General features: G+C 30.0%; 3 protein-coding genes across 4 annotated transcripts; all 3 read left to right on the top strand.

The window, feature by feature from the left end:
• The first annotated feature begins 215 nt into the window (after positions 1-215).
• Positions 216-7239, top strand: LOC130890712 (retinol dehydrogenase 13-like). 2 transcript variants are annotated; one of them, XM_057794961.1, is made up of 4 exons: positions 216-550; positions 5011-5334; positions 5535-5830; positions 6919-7239. In XM_057794961.1, the coding sequence occupies exons 1-4, from the start codon at positions 397-399 to the stop codon at positions 7111-7113; spliced, it is 969 nt and encodes a 322-aa protein (XP_057650944.1). In that variant the 5' UTR covers positions 216-396; the 3' UTR covers positions 7114-7239. The 2 variants fall into 2 exon arrangements, with proteins under 2 accessions (XP_057650944.1, XP_057650943.1); XM_057794960.1 differs by lacking the exon at positions 216-550 and adding an exon at positions 3088-3396.
• A 1959-nt stretch (positions 7240-9198) lies between these two features.
• On the top strand, positions 9199-12790 carry LOC130890724 (uncharacterized). Its single transcript, XM_057794976.1, has 4 exons — positions 9199-9383; positions 10434-10541; positions 11814-12054; positions 12430-12790. The coding sequence occupies exons 2-4, from the start codon at positions 10524-10526 to the stop codon at positions 12615-12617; spliced, it is 447 nt and encodes a 148-aa protein (XP_057650959.1). The 5' UTR covers positions 9199-9383; positions 10434-10523; the 3' UTR covers positions 12618-12790.
• Positions 12791-13701: 911 nt separating this feature from the next.
• Positions 13702-17405, top strand: LOC130890723 (40S ribosomal protein S12, mitochondrial). Its single transcript, XM_057794975.1, has 3 exons — positions 13702-13983; positions 16935-17164; positions 17251-17405. Exons 1-3 carry the CDS (start codon positions 13842-13844, stop codon positions 17362-17364), a joined length of 486 nt encoding a protein of 161 aa, XP_057650958.1. The 5' UTR covers positions 13702-13841; the 3' UTR covers positions 17365-17405.
• Positions 17406-18059: the final 654 nt, after the last annotated feature.

Below are 18059 nucleotides of genomic sequence, written 5' to 3'. Positions count from 1 at the left end.
CATTACAACTGATAATAATTTTATATCGTAGCAATAATTGATGACTCTGAGAATAATATTTTGAAAAATATCGATGTTTTTTTTCTCCACTATATACCTTATAATATAAGTTCACTTTTACTCCCCCTGTATATATATATATATATATATATATATATATATATATATTTGCATAAACGAAAAACAATTATTATCAAGACATAGTGCATCCATCGCATCAATATTAATTCCAATAAATAAATCGATGAATCTTGAAATTCGGGTTTGGTATTTGGTCCAACTGAAACATCTATTTTATCGAAATCGTATTTTTTTGCAAATTACTTAGGTACATGACTTGAGAGTGATACGTGGTGCAGATGTGAAAACGTGACTTAGAATTCGAAAACTTTGAAAATGAATTTGATTGTGATATATTTTGCACTAATTGCAATAATAATTTTAGGGTTTATGATACTAATAGCATTTGTACCCAAGGCATTAGCGAAAACATGTAAAAGTAAAGTATGTTTGGTGGGAAAGACTGCTGTTGTGACGGGAGGAAGTTTTGGTAAGTGATGAAAAATAATTCGATACATTTTCCGAACTAAACTAAACTTTTACTATAAATCAAATCTCTGTGTATCGTTATTATTAATCATAATTTAACTATAATGCTTAATATTGTTTGGATTCTCGGCTCTTTTATTGATCTATTGATTAAGATTCGCGTTAATTACGAGATCTGGCTATTAAATAACGAGACTGTTTATCAAAAAGGGTTTTATTATAAAAATTATTCTACATTCGAATGCTCCCCTTCAATATACTACCCTCCCCTCGCCACACACCTTTCCATACGTTTTTTCCATTGATCGAAACAACGCTGGAAGTCTTCTTTGGTGAGAGCCTGTAGGAGCTCTGCCGTTTTTTGCTTTATCGCTTCCCTCGAATCAAATTGAGTCCCTTTCAAACCATATCATTTTCTAACCTTTCAAGAAAATCTGAGCTGACCCGTTGATGCAAGAGTTTTTGGTAAGGAAACAGATTTTTTGGCACCAACTTCGCACAGACTTTTGTTAGGTCATTTGTAATTCCTCGTGTAAAATTTTTCTAACCATTTTTTATCGGCGTTTATAATCATCCGGATGCTCATTCGACGATTTGCACGCCTGGACCTATTATCTCTAGTGAACCTGGGTTGAAATAATCAGGTCCAAAGATTCCGTGAGGATAATGGTGTGAATTCATGAAATTATCATATTTTTTTACGGTTGACAGAAATTTCCATTTAATAGTTTTGAATCTTGGATAATGCAAATTTTTCTTGGTAAAATCGATAATTGAAAAGTTTTCCAAATTGGTTCCAGCTTAGTTATAAAAATTCATTATTTATCAAAATATGATTTCGATCTAAGAATTTTTGAATCTTAATAATTGAATTCATGTTTTTCGTGGGTAGTTGATGCAATTTTATTTTTTTTTATAGTAGTGATGACCTTTTAGTCCATTTTCTAAATACTGAGATGTCTGCCCTATGAAACGGAATCTAATATACGAAAAAAGAGAATTTTTACAAATGGTTTACATTTATAAGAACGAAAAAGCTATAAATGATAGAAAATTATATTTCCATATAATCAACAAAATCCGTGAATAATTTAAAAATAAAAAAACGTGGGCAAATCAAGGAATTAATAGTTCATTCATTGAACAATATGATAACTGCATGATAAATTAGTTTTAAACTAATCAAATTTATGTGCAGTAGGTGCATAATTAAAAAAATGGAAAGTTATAAATTTCTAGTTCAAGACTAAAAAGAATAAAATGTTTCAGTTAGTTTAGTTATATTTAATAACATATTTGGAATCAACTTAACTTCCCCATTACAATGATATTGGGTTGTGTTGTATTCTACAGGGTATTTAAAAAGTATAACCAATTTTTCATAAAAGTTGATACCCTGTACAATGTAGGATAAATTAAAAAATGGTGATCTATTGCGGTCAAAGCTTTTAAAGAGTGGAAAACATTCTGGAAAATTATTTTTTTTTAGTTTCCAGATGAATATATTTTATATAAGTATCGAAAAGTACTACAGCATACTTCTTTTTTCATCGAGCATTTACTATAACCAAGTTTATTATTTCTTGAGATATTTTTATTTGGCTTTGCAAAATAATGATTATGTTGTACGAATATCTCCAAAATATGCTTTCCCAAATGGTCTCATAACGATTTGACCAGCTTTTGTCAATGTTCTACTTGTGTGTCAGTGATTTATCCTTCAGATGAAAAGATCTAAGACTCAATAGCTTGACGCTCTAGCAATTTCATTTTCTTCAGGAATTGTCGTAAAATGAGCTTAATAGAATTGCTTTAAAGCTTTTTTAACCTCGATACATATGGTGTATGAAAGAGTCGTTATTATTTTGGGAAAAAGGAAACCCAAAGTGAGTTGAAACATTCTCATATGTAGATGGAGATAAGCAGAAAGCTCTTTGCATTTTGATGATAATGTGGGTAGGAATTTTTAATATTGATTTGGATTGATTTCGGATGACCTGATATACGGTTTGATTCCTTTGCAGGATTTAGGTTGGGATGCTTCTAAAATGAAGTAATTCCACGCATGTATGTGTTAGTATGTTGAATATATCCAAATATTTGGATAGTAAATGAGTTGATTAGATTACAGAAAAACCGCAGAACCAACGAGTAAAGAAAGAACGAATGATCGTGAATTTAGCAAGTAGTGGGGTTTGAGGAGTATAAATGAAGGATTTTCTTTTCTTTGTTATACATATAAACCATATAAATCTGTCTAAATGACTTGAGAAGACGACAATCGAGATTTAACGGCTTTATAATTGGAAATATCTTTTTCTTTTGCTTGTCATATTGTCAGTATTCCCAGTTAATTTGGATATTGTTTATTATATAGTATGACCAAAATGAGGAATTTGCACTTTTAAATGGATGCTATTTGTTATCACCGTCTATGGTATATAAAATGATTTCCTCAATTTTAGCAATATTATTGATTCAACCGACCAAGGTTAACTATATTCACTATACAAAATTTCCTTGTGTTAATCAAAATAATTTTATTAGAAATGATTTATATGCTATTGTAAAATTTCTGAAAAGTGAATTGTTAACATATATAAAAAAATGTGATTTCGAAAGTATTTCTCTCTTACTGGTTGTCCATTCACTTAAAAGTGATACGTGGTACAAACTTACAAACATTTTCGGAAATGAACTTGATAGAAATCTATTTTCTATTAGTCACAATAATAACTTCAGGAGTTATATTATTGATAATTTTTGTTCCTAAAGCTATTGGGAAAATGTGTAAAAGTAAAGTATGTTTACTGGGAAAGACTGCCGTAGTAACGGGCGGAAGTTTCGGTAAGTGAAAACACAATATTTTCCATTTACTTTCTTTATCAAATATACATTCCCTCTATGTCTTCCCTCCCAATTCATATTGATTTCCATTCCAAAGATAAAATTCTATATAACCTTTATAAAGTCTTATGAAATGTATTTTTTTTCATTGTGTTCCCGAAAAGATGGATCGACTCTTGTAATAGATTAAATATCTTCGATTTCAATCTCCATTTTTTAGGGCTTAGCAATACTTCAAGAAATAGGATAAATTAAGTAAGATAAAGAACGCCTCGAATATTCATAATGCTTGTTTAATTTTCATTAATGTACAACTCTATTCCTTCTTATCATGTCAGTGTTTTTAACATATTTTCCTTTACGTTTATCTTTTTGAAATTAGCACTATAACGATTGCATATCCTATTAGCTGACCCCCGCTGCTTCATAAGCTTCATCCATTTATAATTCTTAATAATTAGTACCATTGCATCTTGCCTTTAACCATTCATATTCATTGCCTTGAATTTTCTCATATTCCTATCTCTTGATCTTTCAGAGCCTTCAGTAATGTGTTTTGGAATGAAATTAGTAAAAAATTATGACCTACATTTCGAGTTCCTCATTTTGAGCGAATTAGGTAAATGGGGTAATTGAAAATAAAGGAAAAGGAAGGCCTAAGTAATGAATGGTAACGGAAAATAATTTGGATCGCTCTGAATGTGAACCTAAACCAGATCTATTGGTAATGTGCTAGAGGCTGTATGAATTGAGCTATCTAAGAAACATGTACCACATTCATATTTTGGTCACCTATATAAACAAACCAACGTATAAATACTACCATCCATCTTACCGTAGAGGGCAATTTCGAGCTTTTTGAGAAAATGGGGGAAAGAGGGAAGTGCTACTAAGTGAAAAGTTCTCATCGAAAAAATCATTCGGGCAGCTACTGTATTAGAAATCAGATACAGTTTGGAAATGTCATACAAAGCTGCGCAAGCTTTTATGATAGTGACATTAATGTTTTCATCAGTAATTTGGTTCTCATACAAAGAATAATATTCTACTTTTAGTTTGATTATTGCTCTTTTCAAACCATAATTTTTTACTTGATTAGTTAATTAGTTACTTCTCTCATTTATATAAACTTCATATCAAAACTAATGTTACTGCTATATATTATGATGTGTTTTTCAAGCTCACTTCTTTGCGTTTTTCGTTTCCTCTTGTTCTTATAGTTTTTGATTACCTGACAAATAATATTTGGCGATAATTACAGACTCAATTAAATGGAGGAGTGACATTTCTCACACGCTTATCGTTTTTATTAATGAATTTATTGAATTTTCTGCCAAATCCACCTATTTAACGCCCCTGTATTTCTTTTTAAGGGGCTTCATGAAGAGCAAAATTTATAAATCAGAAGCAGCCTTATTGGAGGAACTAAAACGACGATAGCTCCAAATACAAAAATACAAAAATGTGGTACTGGTTTACTGCTTAGAAGTGGTGTCTCTATGTCAAATATAAGTTATATATACTAGAAAGTTGCGGTACCTAATCGTAAACAAAACAACCCTTACGAAATTATTACAATTATATGAATTTACATGAAGTTTGTTTTTTTTGCAGGTATAGGATATGAAATAGTATTAGGCCTCGCACAACGAGGCTGTAGAGTAATTGTAGCAGATAAAATAGTTAACAATGATATCAAAAATAGAATAATTCAAGAGACAAACAACACAGAAATATATTTAGAATATGTGGATTTGGCTTCTTTCCATTCTGTTAGAAGTTTTGCTGATAGGCTCAAAAAAAAAGAAGAAAAAGTGGATATTCTAATACACAATGCTGGCATCGGACCATGCAGTGGAGCTATAAGTGAAGATGGTTTGAACATAACTATGCAAGTTAATTATTATAGTCCTTTCTTGCTCACACATTTACTTGTTGGTACGTGGATTATTTATTGGTTTTATACTTATCAGCTGGATATAAATTTTTGTGTTATTCGTGCAAATTCAATTTGAATTTCAACAATTTTAACAAGTAGTATAATTTGTGATACAGAACTTTCCAGATTATGATTATAGCAACAAACGTTTTCAAATCTGAAAGTACAAATAATTTTTAACAAATACGTTCTTTTACAGGATTAATGAAAAGTTCTCAATCGGCTCGTTTGATATTTTGCAGTTCGCTAATCGTCTCGGCGTTTTTAAATATATTTATAATTGGAAGGAAACTGGAGCAGGTTTTTGGTGACTACAAGTTATCAAAGTTTTGTTTACTAGTAGCTTCGGATATTTTCGCCGAAAAACTACGACAATACAACATCACATCGAATGCTTTCCATCCAGGAGCAGTACATACTCAAATTCATTATCAATTTTTCAAACACAATTTTTTTACTATATGTAATAAAATCCTGGGGCCATTGATTTTTAAGGTGAGGATTCATTTTGCGATAATTCCCAAAAAAAAAACAATCTAGTATGTTAATTATTAATGTATCAATTACTTACTGAGAAACAATACCTAAAGTGAACAGTATTTGACAAGCCCAAAATGTTGAACACATTCTTGAATCATCGTTGAATTATTTGCTTTGTTGTTATAATATTCAGCGCAGGTATTTTCCAAGAGCACCTTACCAATTTTTCATAAATGCTTTTCTTGCCTTACCAAGTGCGTGGTTTATTTTAAGAGGACGTGTGAAGGTTGTGACTCGAAGAGAGAAATATAAGTAGCGCGTAATAATATCTAAAGTGATAATCGGGGCAAAGAATGATTCGTGATCGGTTGGAATAATAAAGTATATACTACAGAAAGGTATAACGTTCAACACCAGCAATGGAAATGATCCTAGACACAACTTCTTTGTACATTGTAGAAAGACATGCCAACGTGCCTATAGCCAAGCTGAATCAGAAACTCAGGATGATTTATTATGGCAAAAATGCTTCTGATGATGAAGACCAGATCATCGAGAAGAAATTGTCAGTATTACCAAATGAAAAAGTCTAAGCAAGTCAAGAAGAAATGAAAATAGGAATAACTGAAAGAAGATATAGAGAAGGGCGAAAAAGAAATGAAAGATACGTCGAAAAGAGTCGAGAGAAGAGATAAATTCGAAAATAATTTGCGTTCAAGAGGAGATGATGTTCGAAGTAACGGAGAAGAAGAACAGGTTGCTGGCAAAAACTTTACGTGACAATATTATACCTTTCATTTTGTTTTCGACATAAATATCTATTCAATATACACTATGTATATTTCTATGAATTTCGATACGATATACTCAGGTCAAAACTCAGATGTGTCAATTTTAAATGATATCAGTAAATTGGTATGTAGAATTAGTGCTGCATTCTAAATTTTTCTTATTTATTGGTGTGAGTGTACTTGGATTCTGTCAACGAATCTTCTTTCCGTGTTATTATCTTCAGAATCTCTTTTTGATTCAAGCTTGTTGACCACATCGAAAATTTAGAAAACTTAATGCTATAAAATGTATCAATCATTCTAAATTTTTAGACTCCTGAAGTTGGGGCACAGACGGCAATCTACTTAGCATGTGCTAATGAGGTCCAAAACATAACGGGCACTTTCTTTGGTGACTTAATGCCAGCTTGTAAACCTAAAGATATCTCAAACAAAACATTGTGCGAAACCATTTGGAAAGGATCAGAAAAAGTAGTGAAGTTGAAAAAAGATGAATTATTGTTATAATTATTGACCTTGGGAATACAAGCAATGAAAGTTTCTTGGAAATTAGTTGAAATAAAAAATTTGACTTTGTATAAACTGTACGAATGGAAATTGTTCGGTTAAATTAAATTTGATGTAATAACTTTATCCAATTTTTCAATTCTCAGACCTATATATTTTTACTGGAATAGATAATATAATCATAGCTCGTATGTTTTTTCAAATTCTCAATGAAATAGGAAATTGCATATTCTTCTAAAACCAGATGTTATTATTCGAGGCAAGATTGGCAAACATCTTTGTTGGGTATTTACTAATGAGATCGACGATATGAAATATGTTATTTCAAATTTAGAGCTAAATAAGGATGAATTATTTTTCCAGCTCAAACGTTACCTTTCCTCATTTAGTACTGATTTTGCTTACTAAAATGCCAGTAATTTTAGATGTTTTTAAAAACATTGCCATTTTACAGAATTATATTAATCAATAGATCACCTTAAGCATGAGCATCAAAATAAAAATCTGTTTTAACCAGAAAAAAAAAATAATTTATCCCTAGTTGTTACGTTTCAAAATATGTAGCAGCCATCAATTGAATTATGATTGAGTTATAATATAATTATAAATGGAAAAATCAATTGTTTGTTTTTTTAAACTACTTTTCTATCGATGTATCAAGGAAAACATATGAAAAGATCTAAGAAGTAAAAGGTTAATGAAATCATAATTGAACCACTTGTATTGATTCGAATCAACGTCTTGGAAACTAATTGAATGCAACAGGTTCGTACGTTACGTTAACTCAACTTTAATTTTATCTGTAAGTAGGTTATTATGGTATCGAACACTCAACGTTTAGGATATATTTTGGAAAGTAAAATGCCTGTCATTGATTTGGTGTACATTCATTGTGGAATGAATGCTAGCTGGAAAAACAATTTTTTCAGATTAGTTAGTAAAATCATCATTATTTGTAGAAACAATGATGTTAAATATACAAATTGATAAACACTAATGGAATGAAATGCCCATGAGTATCTTATCGGAAGCACGTTCAACAGTTATCGTTTGAAAATTACTGGGAGCGTATCCTTGTATGCTATAATGTGTTACGTGGATATTATGATTATCGAATAACTAGGGTGGAATAACGCTAATAATTAATACGCCTCGTTGCTTGAAATATATAATTGATTGTAAATGTAAAATTAATTGTAATCATATTTCATACGATAATTTTCATGTAAATAGTGGGGAACTGGTTGTAAGAAAAGCTCGTGAAAATATGGTATCAGAATACCTTGTTGTACCTATATAGTTATTTGGAATTGAAAATGAAATTTTTTCTTTATTATCGACGGGTGATATTGAGAATGTTCTACATTCTCTACTTGGCAGGTTATACTGAAATCCGTTCATAGAATTCCAAATTATATAACCAGTATATTATTCGATCTAAAAAAACTTTCAGAATCTTGACAGCCATTCAATTCTCCACTTCTTCGAATCCAGTGGGGTGCAAACCTTTTATTGAGATAATCTCTTTAAATTTTTTTAAATGTGGAAGAGCATATGGGAAACATAGTATTCCACTGAGTATATCTAGATATACTTCGTTAGGAGATATAATAGATAGAGCAGCTACTAATTCCAATATTAAAAAGTGTCCAACTCTCAGAGATCGTCAGATGATATTGAGGCTAGAGTTCTTATCGAGATAACTACGTTAACAGCAGCAATGTAGTATAATCATTTGCCATCAAAGGAAATAATTGAAACTTCCACTGACATGCGCTAATCGGGTTACACAAATTTTAAAGTGGTAGATCGAGTTTGACACTTGAGACTGAAGTAAGAGAAGCTACTGGTCCTATACAAAAAACATTTGTGATATGCTTCTCAGAAGATCATTAAAAATATTTTTTAATAACTTACCGTCCTGACTTGCACGCTAATATTGGAAATTTTGCAAAAGGGACAATGGAAAATATTATAACTCATATAATTTACCCCAAAATATCTGAAAAATTTTATCTTTTGTGAGAGTCATCTTAATTCGGATTAGCCGTCTTTACGATTGTTTACGATACTTTGACTCGAAACTTTGACTCGAACGATACATATAATACCCTGTAATATATGTAGAAGAGAAGGTAGGCGACAGAATGTTCTGATTTCGCTTGCAACAACTACGGTGTCAGTATCACGAAGACAATTGATTTGTGTGTATTAAAATTTTAATATTATTTCAATTGTGTAAATCCGTACACTAGAACTTTTTGAAAAATGTAAGTAATTGAATGCGAAAAATAGGTCCGTATGTTGTTTTCACAAGTTTCAGCACCACTGAAGGTTATCTGATTAAATAGTGAAAGCATGTTGTTCATGGACACATTTGAATTCATTATATTTTTATTTGTTTGTAGTATCTACATTTCTACTTTTTACTCTGTAAACTTCTGTTTTCTACGTCTCCCCCAATTTTTATCTGAAAGTCAATTAAATGAAATCGTTTCTCTCTTAATAAAATATCATTTTTAGATAGAGCATCGTGAAAAGTGCAAAGATTACACATAATTTTTACTTAAATACGTATCTATGCACTTCATGTTCCTGAATCTCCATTACCTTTCCTACTTAAATGAAATATATTAATATAAAATCTTAATATGTTTACTTACAAAGAAGATATATCGTCCTGTTCCTAGTTTTAAAGCTTTGCGGACAACTTGGTACATGCGAGATTGAGTGCCATATATTATTTTTCCCGCAACGCTAGTTTATACATGATGATTCATTAGGGTAGACTCCTGTCATTACAAATAACGTATATTTAATGGATATTTCGTTTTTTATAGCAAAAAAGTACAGTGATTAAAGGGCGAAGCGCCATTTCGTTCATTAATTATTGAAAAGGGTTACTATTAGTATTATACTAGGAAATAAATGAGTAGAATAACATAGAAATTGAGTATTTGAGAATAAATTCCTACCTATACACTCACAAACATTCAATATTTGTTACAAATTACGAGGTTTACTCAAAACGTTTATTCTCATGAATCATGGGGAATTTATCAACACCTATTTCATATTTGTGCTTAGACATATCACTTTTCAAGTACCCCCATGAATATGGGACCAACTGATGAAGCTCTTGGGATCTCGATGACTATTCTAGTTAACCCATCTACCTAAAAATTTAGATATGGCCTTTCCTTGTTATAATACTTAAAGATACTACAACTCATACGAAGAGTATCGAATAGTTGCAAACTTCATCGGATAGTAAATGTCACTTACATGCATGTAGTATAAATAACTATTTTCTTTTTTAGGTTTGTCAAGATATAGTCATAATTGACAATACAATTTTTTATCTCGTTTTGTTTGATAAAATGGAATAATTTCGAATTATTATAAAAATCATGAAATTATTATTTCAGGTGAGGGTATATTTTCATTAAAATCTCGCAAATGTAGTAAATGAATGATAAAATACTTATCAAATAGTAAACGAGTAACGTGTATTTTCGATGTGATGATGTATGACCTTTATAAAGATATGGGAGTAGCGAAATCAAATAAGAAAGTGAAAATAAACTAATCTTGCTCGCCAGGAATTGCTACTATTAACAAATGAGATTCACCCAATTTTTGTGCATAGAAAATCGAAAAATTGATATTTCCAATAATTTTTTTTTCATTTTGTTTATTGTTTTGGCGAAAAGAATGAGACCTAAGCTTGGAAAAGTAATTTTTAAGTATGAATGTACTTCTAAAAAAATACATTATTTAAAAATAAATTTGAATACAGTTTTCTTAGACAAATCGTGGAAAGTGTTGAAATGTTGGTTTTCAAACTTAGCTGTCATTTTTATCTCGAACGCGCCGACTAAATAAACAAAGCAGTGAAGCAGCCTTGATATTTTGATTGTTAAGTCTTATATATTTGCAAGAAATTACATTAACGTGTACTTAGAAATCAAATGATAATAAGAAAGCATTTTACTAATATTTGGTTAGAAAAAAATGAATAATGTAGTTGAATACACTCCTGTATACGTACAGGTGGTCGATGTTACCTTGTGCACATCGTTATAAGCAACTTTGACATCGTGGATTAACTACTCCAAAGTCTGTGTAGTATGGTACAAGTTAAACAATTTTCTCCCTAAAACATTCTACGAATGTTTGATGAGATTCAAATTTGGAGACCTCTGAGTATAGCACTTTTTGATGTTACTATGTATATTTATAAAATTAGAACCAATATTCCAAAACGCGTTGCTGATTTGGAATGTGTAAACAAAAAACATAATAGAACGACTTTATTTTTCAATAAGCGAATGTTTAACTTTAGTGAGAAAATGCTGCTGAAAGAATATTCAATTTGAAACAAATGTATATGAACTTTCAACGTGGTTTCCAATTACTTCTAGATACGTTGTTTTCACAAAACTTTTACATGTTATTCTTTCCATTTCCGATAAAAACTCGTCTTTAGTTTGAACATTTTAAGTTCTTATTATAAATATAAATTGAGAGACTTAAATAATGTATTCTAGCTTATGTATCATTTTATTGAAATTCAATTGTAGAAGTAGAAAATAAGTTAATTTTCTAAGTTTCTTACGATTTCATCTAACTCGTATTTCTAAAGGTACCTTTATTATTGGATTTTCTTTCAAATACTAAGGAATACATTTCCGTTTTAGGAAATTATTATTCATCTTATATTCTGGAAGACGCTATTAAACTTCTGTGCTACAGAAATCGTAAAAAGATCGCCTCTAGAGCTTGGCTTTGTGACATTTCCTGAAGTTGAAAAGCCCCGATTTGTTTTATTTAACATGACCAAAGTGGAGGAAGTGAAGTCGCCAGAAAAAGATTTTCATGATTTTACATCAAGAACGCCTCTTGTTCCCAAGATTTCACATATAAGTCAATGGATACAAGGTAAATTACAAAATTAATCATTCTATTTTATCGATTAGGTACTCACATTTAAATACATTCTGGCCTATTATCTGCTTCATTCGTAGCTCAGTGAGATATTAATTATTCTAAGACGGATAAATCACAAATTTAAAATTTGGTACAAAGATTATAAGCTTTTCAAATATCTCCCGAATATCCCAACTTTTAAGATTTCCAAATGATTATGAAGATTATTTAGACGTTTGATTTTCTAGAGATTTCAAAGACTTTTCTAGTTTATAATTTTTATTTATATTTAAGATTCTTAGGGATATATAAATATTTTATATCTACCAGACTAAAGTCTCATAGATAATGGGGAAGTAATCATATTCTTAATTGATTTTATCGTAGGTGAAGTTAAACATCATGCCTTCATACCTCCGCATCTTCAAAATATCTTCATGCCAGTTGTGATTTCCATTAAGGAACCACTAGCAGCTGTGCAACAATTTTATCCGGATATTATTGGTGGATATGGCCTTGGCCATCATTCAGGAGGGCAAGGAGCTGGGCATGGCTATCAAATTATTTTCAATTAAAATTCAATATAATATTCTGTAATTCATATTCTAATAAACGTAAGGTAAATATTATATCATTTGAAAGCGGTATACTGCAGAAGCAGATCAAGAACAACAAGAAATTACGTCAGATAAGAACAAACTGAGAATTAATGAAAACCAAAATAAATTTTAATTTGAATTTATGAAAAAAGAAACCACATAATTAATAAAATTAAATTTTAAAGTTACCTAGTTTTTCATGATCAGTCTTACAATTAGTCCCATTCCAATTTTATTATTATGGCTTCCTCCATCGAAAGATAAAGAATAGAAATTTTAATTATGATTAATTAGGTTAAATGACTCAGAAGAAACATATTTTGGAAGAGCTCTATTTGCTAGAAGCACAGTAAACAGAATTTTTGAAAAATTTCATGAAACAGGAAACGTGAAGAATGTTTCAAAATCTGAAAGACTAGAAATAAGCGAAGATGCAAAGTTGTATAATTAGCTATCATAACAAGACAATCCTCATGCAATTACAATAGAAATTACCTCAAAACAAAATGTAAATCACTCGTTTGTGGTAAAGTTTTTTTAAATAGAAAAACTGCACCTAGACAAAGTTCAACTTGTTCACGAACTCTCAGGAGATGATCTGGACAGACGTTTGGAATTTTGTGAAACCTTCATAATACATTGAGATGAAACTTCAAATTTTCTTAATAGGGTACTATTTTCAAACAAGGCAACTTTCTGTTTAAGGGGTATAGTAAATCGACAGAATGCTGTTGAGTTAATTTCGAAATTATTATTAAAATTAAGTTTATTTCGATTTGTTATTTCAGATTTTTAACATAACTGTATAGGCTACTTCCAATAAAAATAATGCATTACTCCAACTGAAACTGTCTTATAAAAATTGGAAGAAACACTTCTCACGTTTGCCAGATATAATTATAACGGAACTTTTTTTGTATCTCGGTGTACTATTGAAACACGAATATCATAATGTACAGTCTAGTATTACCATGTCTATGATATGGATTTTGGTCATTACTAAAATGGATGCAATCGATTGTATACAGACAATCGAAATATCGTTCATTCACTTGTCACTTCAGTAGGTAAATATATCCATAAATCCAACTTAACCTAACTTTATGACTTTCTCTTCAGGTGGTTATTTTTATTAAATCCACGGATATATGTCTTATTTGAATTCCGAAATATAGTGAGTGTATTTAAATATTATAAATAATGAACTTTTTACGACAACTTATTCCAAAAGTACAAATTCGACCAACGTTAACTTCATTTGTATCAAATATTCCCACAAAATATAATCTACCAGACTTCTCAACTCTACTTTCTACTCAATTATCACGGCTTAATATACAAGGTAAGCAATCATTATTGTTTCCTTTTTTCTAATAAAGTTCTATAATATAATTATGTAGCGTTTATATATTTATTGGACTCATTTATTGGGGAGCGAGCTGTATATAGTTGATCATGATTAAGCTTATCCCACGTCTTGATTATGATGAAATTATGAAGTAATTGGATTGAAATTTACAATTTTTTAAATTTGAATGACATTCAAGTAGAAATTAGTGATATTATTTACATAAATAGTATCCTTTGTCCTTTCCAATTTGGTTTTGATTATGGTATTCAATAGATATTTGATGATAATCTTTGTTTTTACTCAATTATTATGATATTAGTATGATGTTGATTGACTTATATTTTCTCTGTTCACTGGGAATAAAAGTTGATATGGTCGCCAATATTCTTTTTGTTGCTGTAATTACCATCTGAAATAGCCACTCCTGATAAACTTATACACAACATTGGAAGGAATTTTCTATATATATATATATATATATATATATATATATATATATATATATATATATATATATATATATATATATCTATTTTTAGTAAAAAAAAATTTCTAAACACTGAGAAATCCTAGCACATAAACAATAATGTTGAAAGTTCTCAGTCAAATTTATTTTGTTTCAAAAACTATACTTCGAATTGTAAATTATTTTGAAAAACATAGTATGTCACAAAACTATCCACTATTGAATAAACTATGCCTTAAAACTCATTACTAAATACTTATCTAATTCTTAAGAATATATTAATTTATTTAAATACACTGTTTACTTTTTACTATTCCGATTTGTTTGACTATGGCATTTAATTATATACTGATTCTGGCTGCTAAACTTGGACCTATTTATATACAACAAATTTGCAGCCTTTCTATGTCCTCCAATTGGTAAATTAGTGGACTTACATTTTTGATAAGCAAACTGTTTTGTGTCAAATGGCTTTCTTGCGAGAGTCGTGCTTCTAGTCTATTGTTTTCACAAAAAAGGAAGTGAAGCTCATCAGGTGGTAGGACTTTTTTGGTATAAAATCAGCTTAGCTTCTAAAAGCTTTTGAAGATGTTTCCTTCAGATAATTTATAGGGCTGAAATTCTAAATTGCTCTCTTGATTGTGTTCATTGAAAGGATTTATCGTGCCAGAATATTACTTGTTCTATCAGGAAAGCTCGTTCTTTCGTGTGTGAAGGATTCGAAATTCTGTAATGTTCAATATTCTCACAAAGTCTGCTATATCAGAAATTAGGTACTACTATCATATTATATTCAATACTCTATATGATATAAAACAAAAGCAAAACACCATATTCATATTTCTATTCTATAGAGTTTTGTTCTATTATCCAAATTAATGTTTATTATCTTAAACAATAATATAGTGTAAAAGGTTTAAAATTGATACCATATCTAACCTTGTTATAATTAAAATTTTCAATTTAATTGTAAATAAAGCAAGTAGAATCTTAATTCAATAGGTTTAAAGTTTAATGTGAATTATTTCGTATTACGGACCTGATATTTGTCTAGTAGCACTATAATAATAGACAGTGACAGTAGTGTAGCTAGATTGTAATCTCTCAGATTTGTACTTATTGGATTTTTGTTCCGTTTTAAAGAACGGTTGCAATTGTTTGAATATGCCAACTCATCACATTCATTCATTCATCTGAAGACTATACTCTACAAATTGTTATTTCACTCATTTTTCGTGTCAGTTTTAATACTTCCTAATCTCTTGAAATGCATTGATGTGAGCTTCTTCTAAAATTCTTCTGTTGGTACTTAGATATAGTTTCAATAACTAATTTCAGGTGTTATACCATAAATAATGGTCATCATGTTATCACATAAATTTTCTAATCGAAATAATAAACATGAGGTACAGGGTACATTCTTCGAAATACGACCTTCCTACAAGCTAATATGTGGTTACCATTTATATCACATCCCTTAAAAAAAGGATTGAAAACTAAGAAAGTAGTGAAACACCATAAAAAGTAAAAAAGAATATTTCAATCTTTACTTCAATCAGATTCCACGCGTCAATCACTTCATTTTCATTCTTTCAATAAAAATTTCTTGAGTTCCATTGGTTATATTTCCTTAAAATTGGTACAAAATATCTATACAGTATTTTGTAATCATATTTAATTAGTTCTGCATTTCTAATTCTCGTCCAACTTTAATTTTCTATACCATACATGAAGTGTTTATATCTTTAGAAGGATTGGTTTGGTATATCATTCTTTTTTCATATTGTCGTTGTTTGTTGATTTAATAAAGTGTGAAATAAAAAAAATCTCAATTCTTGGTAATCGATCAAGACATCATCATTAAAAGTTCTAAAAACGATCGATTATTTGCCATTTTTGAAAAAACTATCTTTAAAATAAGGTATTTATTTATTTCAGCCTCCAATAGAAGGTTGACGTGATTCATTTGAAAATCTGTCTACATACTTTGTAGGCCATCTTAAGCATCAGGTACCATGGAGATCTTTTCTGTCGTGATATGCCGGCAATATTTTTTGAGTTATAAATTTTTCATTTATTAACCATTCGAGATGCATTTTTCAAAATGCATTTGCCTCTGCACAAACGCTCTATTCATTTCATATTCATAACTTTTATTCACAAAGTTTCCTTGGGCTCTTCCGAATCGAATGCACTTTGTTGCATCTTGATCTGATCAGAAATTCCTAAGTATTGTACTTTATTTCCTCTACAAAGAAAGTATACCTTTAGACTAAATGAAGTGTCCTGTTGCATTCATACATAAATTTATGAATCTTATATATTCTCATAGATAAAAATAGTTAAGCTTTCAATCGAAGTAAATTGAAAAGTATAAGTTACAAAAATTGAGGTGAATTCACTTCATTCTTATCTCTAATTTGTAGGCGAACTTTTCATCATAAAAAAACGTTGAAGTAAAAATTTCATGTTTTAGAACGATGTGCCTCCTCTCTTAATCAAATGCATAGAAAAGGACCTCATATAAAGAAAAGGAAATCTCGTAATCCATTGGACGGCAATCCCTTCATGAAAGGCGTTGTTCTAAAAACCTTGATCAGAAAACCGAAAAAACCAAATTCTGCGAACAGAAAATGCGTTCTGGTTAGATTATCCAATGGAAAAGAAATGATTGCTTATGTACCCGGAATTGGGCATAATTTACAGGTAAACAACAATTTTTGTTACTATTGAGTAGATAATTATACTATGAAGATTTGTGTGAAATTTTAACTTGTTTTTATTCATTTTAGGAACACAACATCGTTTTATGCAGAGTGGGTCGAGTACAAGATTGTCCAGGAGTTAAAATCAAATGTGTCAGAGGAAAATTCGATTTATCCCATGTAGTTGTTAATAGACAATAGGTCCCATTATTATTAAATGTTTAGATATTGTTTTACCTCGACTATTATAGTATCATTTAATTATCTTTCTTAGTAAACTTGTCATCTATCTATACAGGATTACTAAGTATAAAATGTATGAAAGCTTTGATGATATTCATAATGTCTGTGTTTAGTTTAAACAGTGTATTCATTTTGGTATAAAAAGCCTGCACAGTGTGTTATTCATTCTCCTCGTCATTTGAATCTCTCATTTTCTCTCTTATTTCAACTTTCAACACTTTCTTTTCCTACTGGGTAATGAATGCGATTGTTGTGGGACTGTGGCAATAAAATACCAAAGTATACTCTTCAATATATAAGCTCCTAGCTTCTGAATAACTATTCAACCATCATCGGGAAGTTCATTAACTGAGAATTTTGGTATATATTTCGTATTATTCGAAATCTCCACTGTCCAACAATTGTATAGAGTAATCCACTGCCAAACTCTGACCTCGGTTGTTCAAATGAGGAAACAACTATTTTCTTTGCTAAAGTTTCTTCATTCCTGGCCAGTACATTTCCTCTTTATTCCTCCATAGTGTTCTCAATATCAATCTTATATCTTGGTCTTCATAGCTTTATTACTTGTTGACTCAAACACTTGTTAGAAATCTACAAACATCATTCCAATATTGTTCTTTCGGGTATCCACATTGATATTTTTCTACAAT

The sequence above is a fragment of the Diorhabda carinulata genome, chromosome 2 (assembly GCF_026250575.1).
Source record: "Diorhabda carinulata isolate Delta chromosome 2, icDioCari1.1, whole genome shotgun sequence".
Taxonomy (NCBI): domain Eukaryota; kingdom Metazoa; phylum Arthropoda; class Insecta; order Coleoptera; family Chrysomelidae; genus Diorhabda; species Diorhabda carinulata.
Note: the sequence above shows the minus strand (reverse complement) of the source record. Positions and strands in the feature narration are given on the sequence as shown.

Excerpts from the sequence above, each read along its gene's own strand:
- LOC130890712 (XM_057794961.1), top strand. The coding sequence starts at position 397 with ATGAATTTGATTGTGATATATTTTGCACTAATTGCAATAATAATTTTA. Across the intron at positions 551-5,010 it reads TGTGACGGGAGGAAGTTTTG|GTATAGGATATGAAATAGTA; the intron begins GTAAGTGATGAA and ends TTTTTTTTGCAG. Across the intron at positions 5,335-5,534 it reads GCTCACACATTTACTTGTTG|GATTAATGAAAAGTTCTCAA; the intron begins GTACGTGGATTA and ends GTTCTTTTACAG.
- LOC130890724 (XM_057794976.1), top strand. Across the intron at positions 12,055-12,429 it reads TATAAGTCAATGGATACAAG|GTGAAGTTAAACATCATGCC; the intron begins GTAAATTACAAA and ends ATTTTATCGTAG.
- LOC130890723 (XM_057794975.1), top strand. The coding sequence starts at position 13,842 with ATGAACTTTTTACGACAACTTATTCCAAAAGTACAAATTCGACCAACG. Across the intron at positions 13,984-16,934 it reads ATCACGGCTTAATATACAAG|AACGATGTGCCTCCTCTCTT; the intron begins GTAAGCAATCAT and ends TTCATGTTTTAG. Across the intron at positions 17,165-17,250 it reads GAATTGGGCATAATTTACAG|GAACACAACATCGTTTTATG; the intron begins GTAAACAACAAT and ends TATTCATTTTAG.